The sequence below is a fragment of the Phytophthora parasitica genome (genome assembly GCF_000247585.1).
Source record: "Phytophthora parasitica INRA-310 unplaced genomic scaffold supercont2.63, whole genome shotgun sequence".
Taxonomy (NCBI): Eukaryota; Oomycota; class Peronosporomycetes; order Peronosporales; family Peronosporaceae; genus Phytophthora; species Phytophthora nicotianae.
In genome coordinates, this window is record NW_008649049.1 from 241,397 (window position 1) to 262,921 (window position 21,525).

Consider the following 21,525-nt stretch of genomic DNA (forward strand, 5'->3'; position numbering starts at 1 on the left):
AGGGCACTCTATTTGCTAGGGGAACTCTAATCGATATTATACGTTATATTGCCGTTACATACTTAATTTTAAAATATTTAAGAAAAACAAACCTATTTCTTTAAAAATAACATACTCGGAGTAAAATAATTGCCAGATCATCATGTAAAAGCTTTTGATTTTTCATTGTGTGAGTTACGAGAGCCGCCGCCTTCATCTGCAAAAACCGAACGCTACCGGGAGCCACAGGCTCAATACGCAGAAAATTACATGTATCATACATTTCGGCGATGATCTTCTTGAGGTTTGAAGCAGCAGGTTTGAGATCGCTCTCACCCTATCTGAAAACCGCATGGGATATACTCGTCCTGCCTTTTCCGGTGATGGCATGGTGGATACCAGGATGGTGTGTGACCTTTAGTAGAAGACAAGACTCTGCAGAAATCCCGCGTCACGCGTGCGAAGTCTTCACTGTTAATCGACAAGCTCACTTCGACTTTTACCGCGCCCAAAGCAACAACTATCGACTCTGAACTCCACACACCATGGTTTCGTCACACGTTTCCTCGCTCTCAACTGCTGTCGTTCTCTCCAGTGCTACTCTGCTCGCCAATGCCCACCAGGTTGTGTTGTTGTCAGCGCCTACGTACACTACGGACGACAAGGACACCAAGTACGCCCCTCTCGCATTCTTGGAAGATCAGGGTTTCGCGACACAAGAGGACTTCACAGCCTGGCGCAAGGACAATGGTTATGATTCTCTGCGTGCCTTCAACGATGGTGCCTCGTACACTGTGAGTGACGGTGCTGATCTCACCTGTGGCTTCACCAACATCAATGGAGACGTTCAGCCCATTCCGGATGGCAACGCTATGCGTTCGACTGGGTACACGCACGACGGCCCGTGTGAGGTGTGGCTGGACGACACCATGGTCATGCAGTACGACAACTGCCATGAAGCCATCAGTGGCAAATACTACACGATCGACTATAGCTCGTGCACGTCCACCTGCACACTCTATTGGTTCTGGCTGGGTGTCCGCTACCTGAAGAACGAATACTCGTGGCAGATTTACAAGGCCTGTGTCCCCCTTTCCACTTCTGCTCGCCGTCTTGAGGGTGCGGCCAACGAATCTGCGATCATCGACTTCTAAGCTGTCAGGAAAGATGCTCGACAGGGAAATGAAGAAAAAAAAAAAAAAAAAAAACTGAAGGGAGATTAATTTGTGTTGCGCTGTAATGTGTGGTTTCGTAAAAAAAAAATTTTTTTTTTGACAGTTGGGTTAACGTGCAATTCTTATGCACTGCGTTCAAGAACGACTATCGAAAAATTTCAAGTGAAGTAGACTGCATGGCCACAAGGTTATTATTACATGTTATTTTTCTCGATGATGATTTACGTACAATCCCAATCATGATATTGGACTCTCAGGCACTTCAACGATATATGAAGACACAACCTTAGCAACTTGCTAAATTTAGTAAACAGCAAAACTGATATTGAGGTTATACCTAAGCACTTCACACATATACGTAAGTTATGATCGCTTTAGGATCATAATCTTCGAGGTGGCCGTGGCAACTGGTACTTAAACCTCCAAGGCGACCGATTCGTTCGCGGCACTCTCAAGGCGTCGAGCTGAAGCCGAAAGCGGGATGCAAGCCTTGTAGATCTGCCACGAGTAGGCATTCTTGAGGTAGCGTACGCCCAGCCAGTACCAACGAAGTGTGCAGGTACCAGTGCACGAGCTGTAGTCAAGGTTGTAAGTCTTGCCACTGATGGTCTCGTGGCAGTTGTCCGACTGGAGCACGCGTTTGGTGTCGAGCCAAACCTCACACGGACCATCGTGGGTGTAACCCGTGGAGCGCATTGTTCCGTCCGGAATGGGCTGAGGTGCGGCGTTGACGTTCGTGAAACCGCAGTAGTAGTCCGCTCCATCAGTGACGGTGTACTTGGCGCGGTCCATGAAGTCACGCAGGGTCTTGTACCCGTTGTTGCGGCGCCACCCGTTGAAATCCTCGACGGTCTCGTATCCCTGGTTCTCCAGGAAGGCCAATGGTGCATACTTAGTGTCCTTGTTATCAGTCGTGTAGGTCGGGGCTGGCAGGAGCACAACTTGGTGGGCATTGGACGTGGGAGCAAGTAGCGCCGCGCTGGAAAGCACAGCAGCCACGGAGAGGGACGAAAGTAGAGAAGGAGCCATTGACGATCAAGGTGTGGCGAGGACGTGGAGGAATGGAAAGTGAGTAAAGGAGGAGGGAGTTTTGCAGTCCGAAATGGGGTCATGAAAGTGACCGCGCAGTGAGGAGGCATGCCTGGTCTGGTGGTGTCGAGAGAGTGCGAACAGCGTTTCTTGCAGTAAGATTGACCACCAGCCGGTGTGACGGCGGATGCAACTTGCATAGAAGCAAGCACCGTGGTTATCGGAAGAGGACAGTCATCCCTCCTCTACAGCAATTGCGGTAGTCGTTCAGCACATTGCAAATCGAAGGCGGTGTTGTCTGGCATGAAAGCAAAGTCTCAGTAACGTTAGGTTAAATTCCAAGTGTAGAGGCAACGCGAGCGTAGAGGCCTTAGCCTTTGTCACGATTGCAGGTGTTGTCTGTTGGGTGTTTCTTTGTCATCCGCCGAAGCTACTTACAATGTAAGTTACATGTGCATGTATCTCATGGGACCGAGGATTGAATCCCTCTTCAACTTCTCTTATGCTCGGAGAGCAAGAATTTGGTTGGCAACGACAGTTGATTTACGCCGTCGGCATGTACAATGTAAGCCAAGTACTCGAACAGTTATGAGGGCCTTAGCAACCTGCGCTACAACGCCTTTGACCATTGACTTCCTACGTCACCTCCAAAAAAGTTTTGCATTGCCGGCACGCGATCGCCGCACCGAAAATGTGCTGGACTTTCGATCACCAAGGTACCCTTCCAGCTGGTTCTGCTGATGCCTCTGCAAAATGCAGAATAGCAGTCGTGGTCGAGCTCATAAGTAAAGGCGTTCGCTCCACACGCCAAACGCCTGGATTCTCAAGTAAGCTGACAGTTGGATTGAATTCCTACCAGAAGACCAGAAGCGTGCCGACGCGAAATGAAAAATCTCTCGCAGTAAATAATCTAGCTGCTCAGCTTTCAAAAAAAAAAAAAAACTGTTCGGAGTTGCCACTGCGGGCCGATATGATGAAAGCTCCATCGCATTGCGCGCAACTTCTGTAGTAAAACCTGGCGATATATTTCTTACATGTATGAGCACATGCACCACGCAACAGGCAGGGAGCAGAGCTGTCCCCAGCGAACACTACTCCCTGGCACCTAAGCCGTTGGCGCTGTGCTTAGCCCCACGCAGTTCTTGTAGACCTGCCACGAGTAGATTCCCTCAATGTACTTAATGCCGAGCCAATACCACGAGAGTGTGCACGCCTTCCCGCATGAGCTGTAGTCGACCTCATGCTGGCCGTGAGGGAATTCGGTGTGGCAGTTGCGGCCCGAGGACACCTTCGTGTCGTCCAGCCAGACCTCGCACGGGCCATCCAGCGTATATCCCGACGTCTGGAACGAGTTGTTTGTCGGGATAGGCTGCGTCTCAGTCCTGGGACTTGTGAGTCCGCACTCGAAGATGGCCTCCTCCGTCACCTTGTACAGGGACTCGTCGTCCAGCATGGCACGCAGCGAAGTGTATCCGTGCTGCTGCATCCAGCTCTGCGCTTCGATGCTCGTGTTGACGCCCTGCTCCTGTAAATAGGCGAGTGCCATGCCCTGAAAGTCCAGACCATCCACGACGAAGAAGGGCGGCGGGTGCAGCACGACCTGACCCTCGCCCAGACCCGCGTCCAGCCGACGCTGGCCGGCGATGCAGGCGGCCAGCAAAGCGAGCAGGAGAAGGGAAGTAGAACACAGAGAGGTGCCACTCAGTCTCATGTTGATCGATGTGTATATGGCGTAGTGTCGGAAGAGGCCCATGCAACGTGGGAAGGAGCAGCCAGATGGTAGCGGCTAGACTTGCACAAGCGAATAATTGGCTAGTGCTACCGATCGAGATAACTGTTTAGATTAGAGAAAAGTTTATCGATGCAGTCACAGCTGCTTGGAACATTTTCTCTACGAACTATCTCGATTATTCTTTTGGTTTTCATGCAAATTTGAATGCAACGCCTCGCTCCGTCCGATGATAACTCTACCCGTATCTTAACCACCGGCAAGCGATGCGAGGAAGCACCGACTCATGGCGTGGAAGACTCTGAAGTACCGATTCTCAGCTCGATTTCCCCTCCCGCTAAGGATTTCTGGAAAGAGCGTCATTACTCAGCACAAGTCTTCCGTCAAGCCAACCAAGGTCCTCTTTCAATACTGCAATGTCACAACGACAACTGCATCGTAGAGAAGGCAAAACCTCAGCAGCCTGGCCTCCGTCAGATGCCTCCTCCCCCCTCCTTTCCACCTCCTAATGCTATGCAAAGACTCGACCTACAAGGACAACCTTGTAGATGAGCGAAATGCAAAACGACTAGTAGGTTCTAGAGGAAAGCAGGGGGGAGCTTAACCTCAGCAACCTCCGCCAGTGGTGGCGCCACCACTGCTTTTCGTCACCTCCAAAGTCGTGAACGACTCGGCCGTCGTCGGGTGAATGCCCACTGTGTCAACCATCTGGTCGTACGTGAAGCCCAGCTTCATTGCCAAGCCCATAGCCTGCGTCACCTCTCCAGCATTCGGACCCAAATAGTGGAATCCCACCACGAACTTATCGCGAGTCTTATCGCAAACCACCTTCACGTAACACGACTCAGCGGCAGTGCGAGTCTCCGTCGACAGTGACCACTCCAGCGGTACAAAGTTCGTGTGGTATACCTCGATATTGTCCTCTCCATAGCGCTCAATGCTGTTTTCCTCCGATAGTCCGCAGCACCCGTACTCGATGGGGGTGAACACTGCAGTGCATACCTTGTCATAGTCCATCTGAACAGTAGAATTGTTGTATAAACGACGCGAGAGCAAGCGTCCAGCCTGAATAGCCACTGGGGTGAGCTCCGGGGCGTCAATGACATCACCAATGGCATAAATGTTCGGCGTCGAGGTCTGTTCATTCTTGACCCAAATGCGACCAGACTTCTCGTTCAGCTTCACTCCAGCCTTGTCCAGTCCCAGCTTGGCAACGTCCGGATCGCGGCCCGTTGCGTTGAGTACCGTATCGAAAGCCTCCTCGCAGCTCTCGCCATCTTCACTAGTCCACTTGACCAACAGCTGACCGTTCTCGAGCTTCGTAATAGACTGCGGAACCGTCTTGCGAATAAACTCAATGCCCGACTGCACCTCCATGTACTCGCCGATTTTAGTGGCCATGTCCTGGTCAAAACCACGAAGCAAGATGGAGCGAACCATCACCTTCACGTCGTATCCCATGCCCTTCAAGAAGCCTGCACACTCCAGCGCGACATACGAGGCGCCAACAACCAGCGTCTTGCCTGGCTCCTTCTTCTTCATCCAGAAGATGTCGTCACTTGAAATCGCGTGCTCTCCACCAGGACAGGTCAACTCCCTGGGTCGACCACCCACAGCAATCACCACATCGCGCGTAGTGATCTGCTTCGTGCCCTTGCGAGGGTGCCACAACTCCAGAGTGTGCGGGTCGATGAAGGAGCCCATGAAGTTTTCGTACTTAACGTATTTGCTGCGCAGCTCCACCTTATACTTGAAATTGATGCCCTTGATGTATCCATCCACGTTAGTCACCAACTGCTTCCAGTCGAACGTCGGTGCGCTTCCTTCGACGTTCCAACCGAAGTTGGCACTGTCGTGGTGCATGACTTCACCAATCAGAGAGCTCTGGTGCATGAGCTTCTTAGGGATGCAACCAACATTCACGCACGTGCCACCAAGACCCCAGGACGTGCCCTGGGGCGACGGCTTGACGTAATCAAGTACACAGACCTTCTGTCCCAACGACGCCGCCTCTTTGGAGCAGGCTAGGCCTCCTGAGCCGCCACCAATCACCACCAGGTCGTAATCATAGCTCGTCTCCTTCTCAGCATCAGCTGGAGAGGTCTCAGCAGTAACTTCAGGCATAGGAGCGTCAGTCTCCGTAGCAGGAGCAGTTGCGGTAGGCTGGTTCTCGCTTGGTGTCACCCCCTGATGCTTCCCCGCTGCGATGCCGGAGCGGAAGAATGCCAGAAGGTCGTCACATCCGCCCACAAACGTCGTAGGGTTGCTACTCCACACAAAGGGCGACGTGACGTGCTTTGCGGCCTTGGAGTCAGCCCCAAAACTGGCACTGATGTCCTCCTGGGAGGCACTGAGCCACTGCTTGAAGGCGCCTCGGTCCTCGAACGGGTGAGCCTCAAAGCTTACTCGGTCCGGGTACAGCATTTGCATGGCCGCCGCCACCTCTCGGGCCTTGACGAAAGACGGACAAGTCTTCCATCCAGCGAGGTGGAACGTGACCACGGACGAGTCCGAAGTTGTTGACAGTGTCTCTTCTAAGCTGTAGACGGATGTAATGGGAAGAGTTAGTTAAGATACGAATGTAGACAGAGCAAGATCGAGACGTACTTGACTCCCGACGCCATCTTCTTGCGCTTGTTCCCCACGTCCATTCCAGGAGAACGGATAGCGGGTGAATGGAAGGTCTTGATTGGCTGGAAGATAACTCAAATCAGTATCACAAGCTTGTTTAACTTAAAGATATAAGTTAATTTATTTTAATAAAATGAACTTATAAAAAAACTGTCTTGATGATATTAAAATATCATCAAGACAGGTTTTCTTTAGAGAGAAGACAGGAAACTCGTGTCGTGTGTTGGGTGACCGATGAAATGATCAGCACTAGCAGAAGTGACAAAAGGACTTACGAGCGATGTAGTTTCGCACCTAAATCGCGTCTTCACACAAGTACCGGTATACCTTCCTTACTAGAACACTGGTACATTGGTTCTGTATTAATGTTAGAGTTTAGCTCCGTGCCACCCAAGCGCGGAGCTTGGTTAATAATCTCGAGATTCTAAAACGGCCAGGCCTTATTCAGTAGCTCGTCAAACACGCCGTCCTTCAGCGGCATCTTAAGTCCTGCCAAGTTAAACAGAGTCTCGTCCCAGTCTGTGTGGTTTAGAGAGTACCGCGCCAGCTTCGAGAGCTCATCCCACGTAATGAGATCCTGGAATTCGCCGGTGGCTTCTGTGAGCTGCAGCGATGTGCTTCCTAAAAGGTGGTTATAGTAGTATTTGAGCTTGACGCTGTCGCCATCCACATACCTCGTTTCAGGGGGTGTCTGGCTCGCATAGCCGACACTAGCAGACATCGATACGCCTAGAATGGTAGAGTTTTCAAGCTCAGGGTTGTCGATCCAGACGATAGCGTACTCCCAGTTGTGACGGTGACCGAAGAGTCGAAGAATGAGCGGTACGGGCACTGCCCCTCGGCCTTTCGGGAAATACCAAGCGTACATAATTGCCCATACATCGTTCACCCACTTGGACCGAGCATAGATCTGAGAGCCCAACTTCGAACCTGTACATTCGCCATCCTGGGGGCCACTCCACTTGAGTCCGCCGCTAATGGAGCCGTCCTTCTGGACAGCGGGGTACGGATGGCATCCGTCCTCGATCTTGAGTTGGGGTTTATACTTTACGGCGGCCTTTTGAGAAAAGGTAACAGGCTCTGGCTCCGGAAATGGCCGAACCTGGTTGTGTCCGATGACTTGGCCCTCAACAACCGCAGCAAGTGAAGCGACTACAGCGATGAGGACAGCCCGATAGTTCATCTTTCCTTCGTTTTTTTGGTGCTCACCGCCGTCCAACGGCGAGCTCTCAGTGGTGACAATAGCGAAATACAGTTCTGCACGGACCGCAAGCATTTCGGTGATCTACGTTTTATGTTTGGAGGTAAGGTCTCTATGCTCACATTTTGAGATTTGCTTGACTGACTTCCCAAAAACTCGAGTGAGTACCAGTTCGCACTGAGGTAACCAACGTGTAAATTCATTGGTGCCTGGCACGCATGCTGGCATAATAACTATTATATCTTTGCAAGTCCAGATCATTATCGTTTATATCGACCGTTGTAGTTCTATGTATAATAGTTTTTAGTGCTGTGAAAATCGTGTTCTCACTGGGCTATACAGGGTGGGCGTATGACCAACAACAAGACACTGCCTTAAAGACACCGGATGCCTGCTGTGACAGTGCCGCCTCCCATCTCATAATGAAGGGTCTTCCTCTTCATTCGAAGACTTGCTGCGCAAACGTGAGCTGCAAGTTGGACTCTTATTGTGCTATACAGCACGTAAGGGCCCAAGGCTCCAGGCCGGTCACATTCATTGAAACGGAGTACTGTACACAGAATGATGAACGAACATGTAATTTGCATACGGGGTCCTGCTGTGTGTGAGGATTGTTCGTGGAGACATGGTCGTCTTGTGAAGAGCTTCTCAGATGATCGGACCGATCATCGGTCTTTACTGTTATTACTGAAATACATGCGCTTAAACCATTTCGCGTTTAATTGAGAAATTGAGATATTCTTCATTCAAAAGAGTTGTCGGCTTGCCCAATACAACGAATTACACCAATGTGCATGTTAGCCATAACGCACGATACTGCAACGTGCCCCTCAGGATCAGAGCCGCCGTTTTGGTTTCTGAAGATGAAAGACCTCGGTACTCCATACAATTGTCAGAGCTTTCAATTCAAATGCGACCACCGTCTTGCCCGTGGTCCATATACACTGCGTAGTGTGATTCAATCTCCACTTCGATCCAAACCTCTTCTGGGGTACATTGCTCTTCAACGTGGGGTTACGCGTAACCATTTCGGGGTTACCTCGCACAGCCGCACATCAAATCAACCGATCGAGATGGCGGAGGCCATGCGCGAGTTGCGTCCTCTGTATAAGAAGCTGTTGCGTCTGGCGCAGAGTCTACCGGAGCCCAAGCGCCAGTCGTCAATTGACCAGATCCGTCGAGATTTTCGCAACCACGGAGACCTCACAGACCCCCAAGAGTGCGCATTAATCTTATACATCGCCACCCTTGTCTGTCCTAGACTAATTGGCTCCTATTCTCCGCAGGGTGTCGGCGCTCATCCAGCGCGCGCAGTCGTCGCTCAGTTACCTGAAGATCGTCACACCCCGCGCCGAGTCCAGTGAGTGCCTTATACTGTGTCCGTATTTTTTTGTGACTGGTCTGACTGGTTACAAATGCAGACATGGGCGTGCAGCGCTACATCTACCGCAACGGACAGCGCGTCAACGCGGACGAATTCGAGGAAAAGGGCGAGGAGAACGCACGCTGGAAGACGCAGGACATGGAGGGCGGACTCAGGCGCCACCACCAGCTACTGCGTCGTCAATACTTCCTGGACCGCAAGAGCGGCCCGCCACGCCCCATTTTCTAGACACTGAAGAAGCAATTCAAGACGAAAATCTGACACGTCGTTCCGCAGAGAGTACCATTGTTTGGCAGGGTGAGGTGGCTATATTTTCTCTGTTTTTATGCTGATGTAGGCCTCGTTAGAAGAGTCTGGGACCGGCACTCAGCGTTGCTGAGGCCTGCTTTGTCTGCTTCTCGACACGAGTCGTGACATTCGTGAGGTGATGCTCGATACGCTCAATCTGCTGGGAGCTATGGCTGGCCTCTCCGTTCAGCATTTCCGCCTGCACCTCAAGTTCTCCAAGAGCTTGTGCCAGTCGCTCCAAATCACTGCCACCGGCGTCGCTACTGGTGTCGAAGGCAGGTGGAAGACGAGAGGGACTGCTACCACCAGATTGGTGGAAGCGCTGAGGTGAACTTCCCTTCGAGCCCCCGGTGGATTTAGGACGCGAGTCGTCCGAGAAGAGATGCAACGTGGGGCTCTTGAGACGACGCAGGAGTTTATCACCGAAGTCGAGATCGCGATCAATGGCGCTGAGATCCTGTTCGATGGTGTCCAGCTTCTCTCCTTGGATGACGATCTCGTTGCAGGCTTCACGACCGACGAGCTTTGCAGCTTCGAGCTCACGTAGAGCTTCCGAGAGCAGCTCATCTTTGCTTTTGGCCAGTGTCTGCATCTGCTTCTGGGGCGACATTGCTGGCTGTGGAGACAATGCGACGCTGAAGCCGAACAGAGTCTTTTTGTTTGGACTCACACTCTGGTCGATGGCTTGGCGTGTTAGTTGACGCTTGACACTTAGTGCATTGCGAGCGACCTCCAGCCACTTGTTACGATCAGCCAGTGTGTCCACGAACACGTCCAGCTCAACGTATCCTTTCTTGGGGGCATGTCCGACCATTTTAAAGCCGAAAGGTTTGTCAGCAGCTCCCATGACGCCGACAACATACTCGTGTGGTTCAATACTCGACAGGTAGAAACTCCCCTTGGGCGCGGACGGTTCACCCGTCGGTGGGTGGCAAGCAGCGCGACTTTCGTAGTACGAGACTTGCAGGTTGGATCCATCCACAACCAGGAATCGAACGCGCCAAGACTTTCGGAAATGACCTCGTTTGGTTACGTAACCCTCGCATGATGTTGGCCGAGCCTTGTCACCCGAAGCAGTCGTGCCGTGCTCAGGAACTCGCAAGATGTTCATGTTAAAGTCGCAAAGACAGACTGTGGGGTCTTGTGAGGGGATTAACGAGCACCAGAAAGTGAGCTTCGTGCTGTAAATTTGTGTCCGACCGCCCTATTAATGGCATAGGCAGACAAACTCAAGTGATGCAGCATCTCACGTTTGAATGGCTGGTATAATTGGAGCTGGATGGCAATTGGACTCTCTTGGCGGCGGTAAGACCCTGGAAGAGTTGACAAGATGGAGAAGGTGCAGCAGCAGCAGCATGTGGAAGATGTGGGGCGGTTGCTGTTGCAGACACAGGAGCAGCTTCGTGTAATGCGAGAGCAGATGACGGCAGCTGCAGCGGCAGTGGAGGCCAATGCATCGCCAATGCGTCACAGTGCTATAGTGACAACAGCTGAGGTGCAGGCTTTCAACGCGATTCTGCAGCAGACGGAGACGGAGCTTCGCTCCAAAGCGGAACTCGTGCTCAATGGAATGGTCAACAGCAGTAACAATGCACAAAACAATCAGACTCAGAGTGGAAATTTTCTTCCTGCTGTCACGGTTGCTGCTCTGCCGTCGACCAAGCACCGAAGTGGATACAATGGAGCTAATAAGCCTAGACAAATGGACGCAAGCTCGATTCCTATGGAATTCTTTCGAGAGGTGAGTGCTGTTGGCTAAAGTTGTGAAAAGGAAATACCTAACGTCAGTCTTTTGTATGGACTCCAGCAATTTCGAAACAGTAGCGTTGAAATTCGCCAGTCTTTGATGCCGTCACCTGAGCCTTGGCAACGACATTTCGGAGTTCATCACGGTCGTCTCATGCGTAAGAAAACCACTCAACACTGTCGTCTATTGCCTAGTGTCAACAAAGTTGATCCAAGCGCACCGGCACCGGAATTGCGCGAGGAGGATGCCAAGCACGGTGTTTTAAACTTGGTCACACGCGGGTTCCTCCCTGCATACGCAGATCTAACTCCAGCCTTCGCAGGACCAAATGGTACGAGCAATGGCTCTTGCGGTGGAATTATGAAGCAACGAGCGACTCGAATCTACGACCGCTCCGAGCAAGCAGTGCGGTCTACTCCTTTTACGCAGTCTACAGGGTATAACCTGGCATCACTGAAATTCGATCTTTGCGCTCCACCAACACCCCCACCTCCTATACCTGAATCTAAGGACCTGATGCCTCCTGAAAGCACAACAAGAAGACGAAGCGTAAGAAAGAGTTCAGCTGTACAAGGCCCCAACCGAGTTACGATGTCGTTCCCGAAATCTGGCAACAAAGTGAAGAATAGTCGATCTGCTCATCAAACTTCGTTAATGTCAGCTGCAGTCGCTGCCTTCACGAACCAGGGCGAAGACATGGACAACAACAGAGGCCGTTTCAGTGACGACGACGTCTCAGATGAGGATCAGGAAAACGATGAAAATGGCAAGGACGAAGACGCTGAGATGGAGGAACTGGGCGCAAATGTCGATAAAATCCGTGGTTACAACGAGCTGTTGGATGCGTATAGCTTACATCAGTTTTTGATTCACAAGGGACGAACCATGCGAGACACACCCGAGTTTATTTCGTTCCGCCGCGTGGCACAAGAACTTTGGGGTAGTGTCGAAGAAGCATTACGAGCGCTGGAGGCTCTGCTGACCCAGTATTTCGTGCCACTGGCTTATGTTGATGGTCAACGATTGCTAGCACTCGCAGGTACCGGTCAGCCTCGATTCTCCAAACGTGAACTTTTATCCTGCATCGTGAATGAAGACCAGATTATGTCAGTGTTGCGACGTCCAGGCCAGCGGTATAAAGGGAGAGATCGTAAACGCCGTGCTGCTACTACAGTCCAAGCCTGTATCCGTATGTGGTTAGTCCGTCGGCGGTATGCGAGATCTCGAGCCAGTGACATCAACGCGACCAAAATTCAGCTAGCGTGGCGAGCTTACAGTTGCCATACAGCTCTCAAAACTCGACTACGAGAAGTTCGTCGAGAGAAACTCGAGAAATGGGAGAAAAGGATGTGCACCCTAAAGTCTCAGTGGTCACAAATCGCAGCACGCCGGCGTGTTGTGGTTCACGTGCCGTCGTTATCCCTTGATGAGCATTATCGTCTAAGTGCTGAGAATTTTGCCGTACAGCAGAATCTTCAACTTACTCGAGTGTGCGCTGTTGCACTGGACTCGAACGTGGACCTGCTAGTGTATGTGTCGCCGTTCGAGCTCACAGCGGATGTTTTACAGTATTTCCTCAAACTGCTGCAACTTGGTGGTCTTGTGGACAGCGGACCTCGTGTCAAGTTCGTTTTTCCAGAGCAATCCACACGTTTTCCAGCGCATTTCTCGCTCTCGTCGTTGCTTCTCTACTCGCCTCATTGTTTGCGACGAATCCGACACTACACTACTGGCAAAGAAGCTTACCTTGTGATGGGGCTACCTGGTGCTGAAGATCAACGACTGGCGATTGCTCTGGATCTGCCGATCCTCGGTGCCCCACCAGCTCAAGCTCTGCCGTTGCTCACTCGCTCGGGTGGCAAGCGGCTATTGATCCGAGCTGATGTAAATGTCCCCAATGGCACCTACGAGTTGTACGATGAACACGAACTCTGCGCAGCGCTTGCTAAACTGGCTATCGCTCACATGGATCAACCGAAGTGGCTGATCAAGCTTGACTATGATCCTCTTGGAGTGGGCGAAGCAGTCGTTGATCTGTCAAACATTCAAGCGATGCGAGAGTTGCGTCGAGAGAAGCGGACACCCGAGTATTGGCGCCAACCGGGGCCTCGTGATGCAGCGGCGAAGATGATTCTGGCTGAACTAGAGCGTCCGGGGATGCTAGCGAGACTTGCGGCGCCCATGCACTCCGAAATGTTCCCAACATGGCGAGACTACATCGATGCTGTCGGCCATTTCGGTTGTGTCATTGAAGCTGTGCCCCCTACAGCCATTGCTGCGTCTCCAGAGGCATCAACAGCGCTGGTGGAACCGGCTTACGTACGTGCAAACTTGTTTGTTGATCCGGATGGCTCCGTACACGTCACGTCGACGCAGAATGTGCTGGCAACTGGAGGTGGCGGGCTGAACCGGAAGACTGTGGCGTTCACGTTTCCTCAGACTGCAGCACCGCATGAGGCGATTAAGGTGCGTCTTTGGTGCATTGTTGTGCAGCATTATCACCCTCGTACTGACTGCTGTTGATTCTCTTTGTAGGGTGCATGCAACGCTGCCGGGAAGTTGCTAGTGGAGACGAATGTCTGGGGCTACGTCAGTTTGGACTTCGTGGTCTTCCAGGATGAAAAGAGCAACGGTGCACCACGTCTATGGGCTCTCGCCGTACACCCTTTCCTCACAGATTCAGCTGCCAGCTTCGCTTGCTTCCACTTGCTCGCTCGCGGTGTGTTGGATACCAATTCAGGTGCCTATCGAGTGGCAAGCAAATCACTGACGACAGTCACCGGACGGAACGGAAGTGGCTGCACTACGGACTTGTTGTTGCGTGAAGCTTCACTGGCCAAAGATTCGCTCGCAGGAGCTCCGCGGTGCTTCGTGGTGTGCTCGTACGTGTTCCATCCGCACGTGACCACCATGCAGTACACAGCTTTCTTCCACGCCTGTAGGTTACATGGCGTGTGCTTCGACGTGGAGAGAACACTAGGCACACTCTTCCTGCTCGCAGATAGTCTCACAGCAGGCGTCTTCGGCGTCTTGAGCATTGGAGAGACTATGGAAGGAGCTCTGGCGTTCCTGCGTACAGCACTGGAAGTTATCGGTCGAGAAGCTGGCTCGACTATCAACATGGTTTCGTCTCCATCCCGACCCGTATCAGGGCGTAGTGGTAACTTCGCCCAGGTGTTGTCTGCTGTCCGAGCATCTACAGGCGGCGGCAAGAGCGACAGACTTGGGAAAATGCAGCGACGACGCCGATAAAGTGATAGCAAACATCCAATACTTATTTGGGTCAAAAGGTGTCCACAAAAGCCTTACACAATTCATCTACAACTTGTTGCGCTTGAGAATACCCACGGGTTTGAAGTCCGGATTGGCACGGGGCTCGTGACGTGTGTGTGCTCGCTGGTGCGTCTTGCTGGATGTTTTTACCCTGCTGCTCGCTCTGTGAGTGGCTTTACCGTCCGACGAGCTGCCGGAGTGGCCGCTACTGGAGCCACTGGAACTGACACGGCGCATTTTACGCAGAGCTTGCAGCGCGTCGTCAATGCTGAAGTAAAACTGCTCTTCAGACCGAGCAGGGTCACTCAGCCACGCGCACAACGCAGAGCTCTCGATACGGTATGCACCGTGCTTTACTGCCACAAGGTCCACGAAGGATCGACGCAACATCCGCAGGTCTTCAGCTGTGAACTTGAAGTGCTCCTTAGCCTGTTCCTCCGTCATGGGCGAGTACGGACCTGCTGCTGCACCAACAATCAGCTGTAACAGGGGTTTGGCCTTGCCCCACACGCGAGCACGTCCCTGTCCGAACTTGTCCTCGAAGATCTCAGCATAAATGTCGTACAAAGTCTCCGGTAACTCATGGAGAACTTCGAGCGGTACTGCACCTTCCTTACTTGCAGCTGCCATTCCCGGATGTGATAGAGCCTGCTTGGTGAACTCCAAGTAGGCAAAGTTCCCACCACTCTTCTTCTTCAGCACCTTCTTGGCCTCTGCAGTGTCGTCATCGCTGAAGTTTCGAGCGATATCATCGACAATCGAAGACACGTCAGCTACGAACGCTCCGTTCTTGGCACTGAAGTCCAATACCGACGATACTGGAAGGCGCTTAGCCAGCTTGGACGACGGCTTTGATGATATCAGGAATCCGACCCACGATGGGAGTTGAGGAATCACTTGAGCGAAGAACTCCAGCAGCTCATTGCGGCCGTTCAATCCGGCCGCGCACTGGTCGATTCCGTCCACCAACATGAACGTAGCGTGCATGGGCTCCTCCATAGCATTCAACGGGTCCACCAGCACTTTACCAGCCAGTAGGAACGGGTCTGCTTCTTCCAGCACATACTTGAGGTTTAGTCTGGCCAGTTGGTTCTTGAACGACGGTAAGTTATCCACAAGCTGATGCACCATAGACAGCAGCACATTTCTGGGACTGCTCTTGCTCTTACGGTCGAATTGACAGCAGTGCGCAGCCAACAGATTCCCACGGAACTGCTGAGCCACTGTACCACAAAAGGCGCTTTTACCGGTTCCTCCCTCTCCGACGACAGCCAGGAGTGTGTCATTGCCGACATTAAACCGAGCATCCAGCCACTCTTCCACACGGGTTAACGCCCATGTACGAGTACCAGGAGTCAAGCCACGAGCGTGTGCTGCAAGCTCCGACGTAAAGTCGATGAGTGGGAACATCTCGTTGATCTGCTGTGGACTCAAGGGCGTCGACAGTGCATTGTCTGCCACAGGTGCCAATTGTGTTAGTCTCACACTGGCCCGCGCTGCAGGTGGCGGCGTCTTGTGGATATTAGTACGAGACGCAGCGAGACGATCACGTGTGGCTTGTGACGTCTTGGTGGACGTCTGACGCGTCAGAGCAGCGCGCTCTTCAGCCGACAAAGGGTCTGATGACGAGCTCTCTGTAGATGATACCGACGGGGGCGCACTGTGCTGTGTCGCAGTCAACTGAGCGATGGCGCCCTTGAGAAGCGCCAACTCCTTGAGCACGTCGTATCGCGTCACGTGTAGCTCGTTCATGACTTCTCGTCGAATGGCTTTGACCTCTTCTTTAACCTCCAGCACCTCAGAGCGAAGACGTTCCAGTTCGAAGTCTCCACTGACAGCACGTGACGTGCCTGTTGTGCTGTGGACCGTGTTGAAGCCGTGGTAGGTACTGGAGAAATTCCCAGGCGTGGAGGCTGCATAGTTGCTAGGCGTCGTGGTTGAGAACTGCGAGAAGCTGCTGCTGACGTTGCTGACATTACTGGCCTCGACGTCTTCGTGGAGTGCTGAGAGCGTCATGTTGTTGGCGCGAATCTGCTCTGTCGTGCGGTACTGCGGCATGTCCGAGGAGGTATTGGACGTGCTGCGGCCGTAGAACATTTCCTCCACGTCGTCCGTCACATTGACGGTATCCGCCAGCGTCGTGCTGCGGTCGAAGCGCACGGGGTCGTCGTCCTGCGTCTGCTTGAGACGCAGCGAGTCCTCGTCCAGCGCCCACGCGCCCTCCTTTTTGTGCAGTCGACTACTGCGCAGTTTATTCTTGATTCTGTTCATGGTGCCGACCATGGTTGAGGATTTAGATAATGAAATGCACTCACTACACACACTGTATAGGAAAAATGGTAACGCGGACGGCGGACGTTCACGTTCGAGCGGAGAAGCGCGAATGGCAGAGTTAGTCGTGGGTGCGACTGCGGATAGAGATCCAACAGCTGCCTCTAAGTTACAGTTCCCCCCAATTGCCAGAAGGCAATAAAAACTGGACGGGCTTGACTGGCGTACCGAACCCTTTTTACTTGGTTCCACTATGGCCGCTTGGATGGCTGCCACTACTGCTCCATTACAATCACTCTGACACCAGATTCTGGTACAAGCGCAAAATGTAGGAGCGCGCTTCCCGTCTTGTCCGAAAGAAGGTGGCGTGTCTGGTTGCGAGATCTCTCTACAAGACTCTTTTCAGTGCAATGTATAGCACAACGCGCCGTTATTGCCCGTCGAGATGACCATGTATGGCCAGCAGGTGGCAACTGAAAAGTTTAGCACCAATTTCGTGGGAAAATGCATCGAAGCAACCTCGAAATCCACACAGAGCAATTGTCTCGATTACTCCAGTCGAGATTTGTGGTGTCATTTTGCCAACTGACACTTTTTAAAGCATTAGTGAAACAGTTTGGCTGGACGGAAGTGAGACGATGAGGAGTAGGCGTTCCTTTGGCTCCGCACGAGCCCAAAAGCAAACAGTGCGTACAGCTACCGGACTTGCAAGTCCACTTCTATTGGGAGGACGGGCGTTATGGTTGGTCACATGCCTTACGCCCGTAAAGTTGCTTCAGTTTTCTACGATGTCTCCGAGCTCAGGACATGCCAGGCGGCGGGCGGTGATGATGCTGTGGCTGGGGATTGTTGCCAGCATCTGGGGTGGTCGACACGGTGGTGCTGGAGCGAAGTAGCGATACCTACACAGATGGACAGAGTTCGCATAGGAGTGAGCCACATGGCTGCCCGTCACAACTTGTTTTCTACTGCGATGCAATACACTTGCATTGGCCGCAATAAATTGCCATCGCAAGTCAAACAGCAGGACAAAATGATCCACTCACCTCGGCCTGCAAGTTTAGACACATTTGCCGAAACATCGTCACTTCATTCTGCAGCCCGTTGATGATCTCTGTTGGTCCCACCAAGAGGGTAGAAACCATACACGCAAAACCGTCGATTGTCAGTCAAAATGAAGAATGTACTTCATGAGATCGAGCGAAACCGCCACGACACGTACCAGCGCTGCGTTGCAATTGGTCCTGTAGATTGCGATTCGCGTGCTAAAAAGTCATCGCACACACGTTAAAACCATCCTAGCAGTGGTGATCAGCTACGTACCCCAAGCTGCTCCTGCACCATCAGTAGTTGCGCGTTTTGTTGAGTGTAGCGAAGGAGCTGATCCATCACTTCCGTCACTGCCACCGTGCGCTTCATTTGGCCATCCACGCGTGTGATCGTAATGTGCGACGGTGTGTACACCGCGCCCAACTCCGTCTCCGATGAAGACTGCGGTGCACTAGTTACAGGGGCGGCGGTTGGAACGTGGGGCGGCGCTGCATTTTGCTGTTGCTGTTTCTCTTGAGGCTGCTGTTGCTTTGGAGGAGGCGTGGCCTAAAAGTGCACCAAATCTCCGTGAGCAGCCCATTCAATCGCGAGGCATCGGGCTATTCGATCAAACTCACCTTTTTCTGTCGCTGCTGCTGAGCTGGAGGCTGCGACTTCCTATCGACACCATTGGGTACCGCAGCGGTCTGCAATGCAAATGTCAATGATCGAAACAGTCAGCATCACTATCAAGCTACGGCAGCAATAATTTAAAGCTCTGGTGCCTTACCTTATGCGGCTGCGGCGCCGCTTTGATCATATCTGCCATTGAACGCTTAGGCTCAGCCATTTCCTCCTTCTCTTCGCTAACGCTGATGACAGCTGGTACTTCTTCAACTGGCGATCCAGGAGGAGACTGGGACTGCGCATTGGTCGCCGCTTTGTTCTTCTTGCTCTTACTCTTCTTCGGCTTGGACACCGATACGAACGCGAGGTCCTTAAGCTGCGCCGAGTCACTACATCACACAGATACAGACGTCAGTGTACACAATAATAGTCCAATAGTCCAGCAGCAGTAAACGACGCCATTCTCTACCTGCTCTTCTTCTTGTTGCGAGACTTTTTCTTCTGTTTCTGCTTCTCCTTGCGCTCCTGCTGTCGCTCCTCAGCACTACCGTCGTCGGAGTCAAAGTCCTCAGTCACACGCAACTGGTTAAAGGCTGAAAACACGCTGGGCTTGCCGCGGGTCGCCATCGTCTTGAAGGGGGTCTAGTAATCTAATCGGAGCAATATGAAAAGTGTTGGTGGTTCGAGTCCTTAGACTCGATTAAGTTTGTTTCGATACTTAAGCGAGAGTTTTGACTCAAGATGTAGCCATCTCGCTTTTTGTGACTCACGGATGAGAAGACAAAATTGATGATCATTTACTTGGCTGGTACTTACGATCTGCAAGTTAAAGTGGGCTATTCGCTCACTCGTAGGTGTCGGGATACTTGACAGGTACCTCGCGAGCCTCGTCGGGCGACCAGAGCTTCCCTCCGGCCAGCAGCTCGGTGATCTCCTCACAGGAGAGACTCACCGACGAAATGGCTTTGAAAAGCTGTCGTGACGACGTGTTCTTGGGGAAATTATGCAGCAGTCGCATGATTTCTTCCGCTTCCATCGCCAGCAACGAGTCCTGAAAAAGAGACAATAGCCCTGCACAACATAAGCACAACACAATCAGTCTTACATGGCTGAATAAAATTCAACGTAAGCAGAAGTCTTACCCATGCTGGCTTGGAAGAAGAACGGCGTTCCCAACAGGACGTAGACATCCCAAATGCGCAACGCGAGATCCAGCGGCAAGCTACGAGTAAATAGAGTGAGAGCCCTGCACAAGCATCCTCGTCAGTTGGTAAACCAAACCAGAAATGTAAACACCCGGATCATTCTAAGCAGCGTATCCAACTAACTTACCAGTCTACGGCATACATTTGCGCGTCAATACCGATCTCATGAAAATGGGCTGATAAGGCCGGTAATTCGTATTCGAATATCTGGTTGTACACATCGATGTAGTGGAACGTCTTCACAAAAAACAAAAAACAAAATAATAAGGGCTCATTAATCAGGAAACAGGACAAAGTCAAGGACAACCACGTACCCGCGTTGCCTCAAGACGGAACATGTCAAAAAGCAGGCTCGAGCTCATCAGCGCAACCAGCGCCTTGAACGCAGTGAAGCTATCCATGTGAAAACACAATGTGGCCGCCAAGTAGCTCATTCCTTGCACGTAACCCAGATCCGGACGGTAGCAAATGTACGCTTCCAATACCTCAGTCGTGCGCTCGGTTCCCTCCGCACCAGGCTGAAACAATGGGTGATGACCAAAAGTGCGTGGCATATCGACGTTAACAAGCTTAATGCTGCGCTCTCCGTGCGCGACGAGCATTTCGGCGATACCAACCGCATCCTGTAACATATTTTGCACAGGCAGAACTGCAGACGACCGCCTTGCTCGTTTCCGGTCACTGATCTCCGGTATTAGCATTGTTGTCGACGAGTCTCTTCCGTATTCCGTTAGTGTTGGTGCTTCACTATCTTCCACAATGGATTCCGAAGCGGATGATGCACTGCTTACGTTAGAAACACTTCTTGATGGTGGCTCGAGCATGGCACTTGCACTTTCGGAGCTGACTGATGGCGTCTCAACGACCGAGTGGTCCACGTCCCGCTTTAAGGACATCTCCATCAACACAGCCTGAGCTCGAGCTTTGCATATTTTAAACAAATCTTCGTTCACTTGAAGCGTGTTCCCGAGTATCCAAGCCCAAGCTCGACCACGAAGCTCCTTTGGAATACCCGCAAAGCACAGTGCATCCAACAGAGGCACATCATCGCGCGTGCTTCCACTCGGATGAGTAAATACTTCATCCAACCACACCTCAGTATACGTCTGCTTCAACTTTGGAAGCTGTTGTCGTTTCCGCTCCAGACGCCGCTCTTTAGACGCGCGTTTGTTAGACCTCTTCAGGTTATGCTGTATAGTAGCACCTGCATTCGACGTCTTAGCTGCGCTAGATGGATTCCGTCCAATTAAGGTCGACTCTAAGGTTGACCGGTGTAGATCATCGTAACTTCCAGGTAGTAATACGCGTAATTCCGTGACCCAGCGGCGACGCTCCTGCTCTGTCGTCGCACTCAAAAAGAGTTTCCGGGCCGGGGTCTGCAGCACGAACACAAAGTTGCCTGGATGTCGCACTTGGTTCTGATCGTCAATCTGCCATGAAATGTCAACAACCGTCTCCAAGTTAGTGCCAATCTATTGTCATCGCGCTTACCCTACCGTCAACACGCACCACTTGGACGTCTCCTAGTGTCAGCAGCAGCCGCGGCTTTCGGCCAGACTTGGTCGAGTATGTAATATCATTCTATAAGTTTGAGATAATAAACAACAGCGTCAACCTCTAGATCGCAGGTAGCAATAAATTCTTCTTTCTTTGTCAAGTCGCTTGCCTTTGTGAGCATAAAGTAGCGGATGCGCCAGATTTTCAAGTGTTTGCTCTGCTCGCAACGACAGCAATCCACAGCGTCAGTCAAGTCTCCTCATACCCAGCCAGGAAATGCACGCACCTGTTTGTGCAGATAGCCCTGCAGCACCAGCTCATGTGGCGCCGCCGCCACGCTCATGCTGGCTTGTCCGTAAGCGGACTGTATAATAACTGCACGTCAAGTCGAAATCTACAAACTCTATAAATACGTTACTGTACTTTTATTACAAATCTGAAGTGGTGTACACAAATCCTC

General features: G+C 51.9%; 11 protein-coding genes across 14 annotated transcripts; 4 read left to right on the plus strand and 7 right to left on the minus strand.

The window, feature by feature from the left end:
• The first annotated feature begins 290 nt into the window (after positions 1-290).
• On the plus strand, positions 291-1,187 carry PPTG_17121 (hypothetical protein). The gene has a single exon (XM_008914760.1). It carries the CDS (start codon positions 525-527, stop codon positions 1,131-1,133), a length of 609 nt encoding a protein of 202 aa, XP_008913008.1. The 5' UTR covers positions 291-524; the 3' UTR covers positions 1,134-1,187.
• Positions 1,188-1,456: 269 nt separating this feature from the next.
• PPTG_17122 (hypothetical protein) lies at positions 1,457-2,260 on the minus strand. Its single transcript, XM_008914761.1, has one exon. The coding sequence runs from the start codon at positions 2,181-2,183 to the stop codon at positions 1,569-1,571; it is 615 nt and encodes a 204-aa protein (XP_008913009.1). The 5' UTR covers positions 2,184-2,260; the 3' UTR covers positions 1,457-1,568.
• Positions 2,261-3,288: 1,028 nt separating this feature from the next.
• On the minus strand, positions 3,289-3,894 carry PPTG_17123 (hypothetical protein; the record flags this gene model as incomplete). Its single annotated transcript, XM_008914762.1, has 1 exon — positions 3,289-3,894. The coding sequence occupies one exon, from the start codon at positions 3,892-3,894 to the stop codon at positions 3,289-3,291; it is 606 nt and encodes a 201-aa protein (XP_008913010.1).
• A 1,944-nt stretch (positions 3,895-5,838) lies between these two features.
• Positions 5,839-6,682, plus strand: PPTG_24025 (hypothetical protein). Its single transcript, XM_008914763.1, has one exon. It carries the CDS (start codon positions 6,103-6,105, stop codon positions 6,433-6,435), a length of 333 nt encoding a protein of 110 aa, XP_008913011.1. The 5' UTR covers positions 5,839-6,102; the 3' UTR covers positions 6,436-6,682.
• A 285-nt stretch (positions 6,683-6,967) lies between these two features.
• PPTG_17125 (hypothetical protein) lies at positions 6,968-7,819 on the minus strand (the record flags this gene model as incomplete). The annotated part of the gene is made up of 1 exon (XM_008914764.1): positions 6,968-7,819. One exon carries the CDS (start codon positions 7,817-7,819, stop codon positions 6,968-6,970), a length of 852 nt encoding a protein of 283 aa, XP_008913012.1.
• Positions 7,820-8,817: 998 nt separating this feature from the next.
• On the plus strand, positions 8,818-9,356 carry PPTG_17126 (hypothetical protein; the record flags this gene model as incomplete). Its single annotated transcript, XM_008914765.1, has 3 exons — positions 8,818-8,963; positions 9,031-9,104; positions 9,166-9,356. The coding sequence occupies 3 exons, from the start codon at positions 8,818-8,820 to the stop codon at positions 9,354-9,356; spliced, it is 411 nt and encodes a 136-aa protein (XP_008913013.1).
• A 40-nt stretch (positions 9,357-9,396) lies between these two features.
• On the minus strand, positions 9,397-10,652 carry PPTG_17127 (hypothetical protein). The gene has a single exon (XM_008914766.1). It carries the CDS (start codon positions 10,525-10,527, stop codon positions 9,472-9,474), a length of 1,056 nt encoding a protein of 351 aa, XP_008913014.1. The 5' UTR covers positions 10,528-10,652; the 3' UTR covers positions 9,397-9,471.
• A 94-nt stretch (positions 10,653-10,746) lies between these two features.
• Positions 10,747-14,415, plus strand: PPTG_17128 (hypothetical protein; the record flags this gene model as incomplete). Its single annotated transcript, XM_008914767.1, has 3 exons — positions 10,747-11,157; positions 11,224-13,629; positions 13,699-14,415. 3 exons carry the CDS (start codon positions 10,747-10,749, stop codon positions 14,413-14,415), a joined length of 3,534 nt encoding a protein of 1,177 aa, XP_008913015.1.
• On the minus strand, positions 14,395-16,966 carry PPTG_17129 (hypothetical protein). The gene has a single exon (XM_008914768.1). The coding sequence runs from the start codon at positions 16,717-16,719 to the stop codon at positions 14,482-14,484; it is 2,238 nt and encodes a 745-aa protein (XP_008913016.1). The 5' UTR covers positions 16,720-16,966; the 3' UTR covers positions 14,395-14,481.
• A 310-nt stretch (positions 16,967-17,276) lies between these two features.
• Positions 17,277-19,022, minus strand: PPTG_17130 (hypothetical protein). Of its 3 annotated transcripts, none has more exons than XM_008914770.1 (7): positions 18,833-19,022; positions 18,527-18,752; positions 18,375-18,443; positions 18,031-18,303; positions 17,930-17,951; positions 17,754-17,821; positions 17,277-17,609 (listed from the first exon to the last, which is right to left on the minus strand). In XM_008914770.1, the coding sequence occupies exons 1-7, from the start codon at positions 18,988-18,990 to the stop codon at positions 17,508-17,510; spliced, it is 918 nt and encodes a 305-aa protein (XP_008913018.1). In that variant the 5' UTR covers positions 18,991-19,022; the 3' UTR covers positions 17,277-17,507. The 3 variants fall into 3 exon arrangements, with proteins under 3 accessions (XP_008913018.1, XP_008913017.1, XP_008913019.1); XM_008914769.1 differs by having other exon boundaries at positions 17,930-17,972; XM_008914771.1 differs by having other exon boundaries at positions 17,930-18,303.
• PPTG_17131 lies at positions 19,021-21,495 on the minus strand. Of its 2 annotated transcripts, XM_008914772.1 has the most exons (7): positions 21,352-21,495; positions 21,235-21,282; positions 21,078-21,149; positions 19,883-20,998; positions 19,696-19,805; positions 19,506-19,609; positions 19,021-19,434 (listed from the first exon to the last, which is right to left on the minus strand). In XM_008914772.1, exons 1-7 carry the CDS (start codon positions 21,406-21,408, stop codon positions 19,208-19,210), a joined length of 1,734 nt encoding a protein of 577 aa, XP_008913020.1. In that variant the 5' UTR covers positions 21,409-21,495; the 3' UTR covers positions 19,021-19,207. The 2 variants fall into 2 exon arrangements, with proteins under 2 accessions (XP_008913020.1, XP_008913021.1); XM_008914773.1 differs by having other exon boundaries at positions 19,696-20,998.
• Between the last annotated feature and the right edge of the window lie 30 nt (positions 21,496-21,525).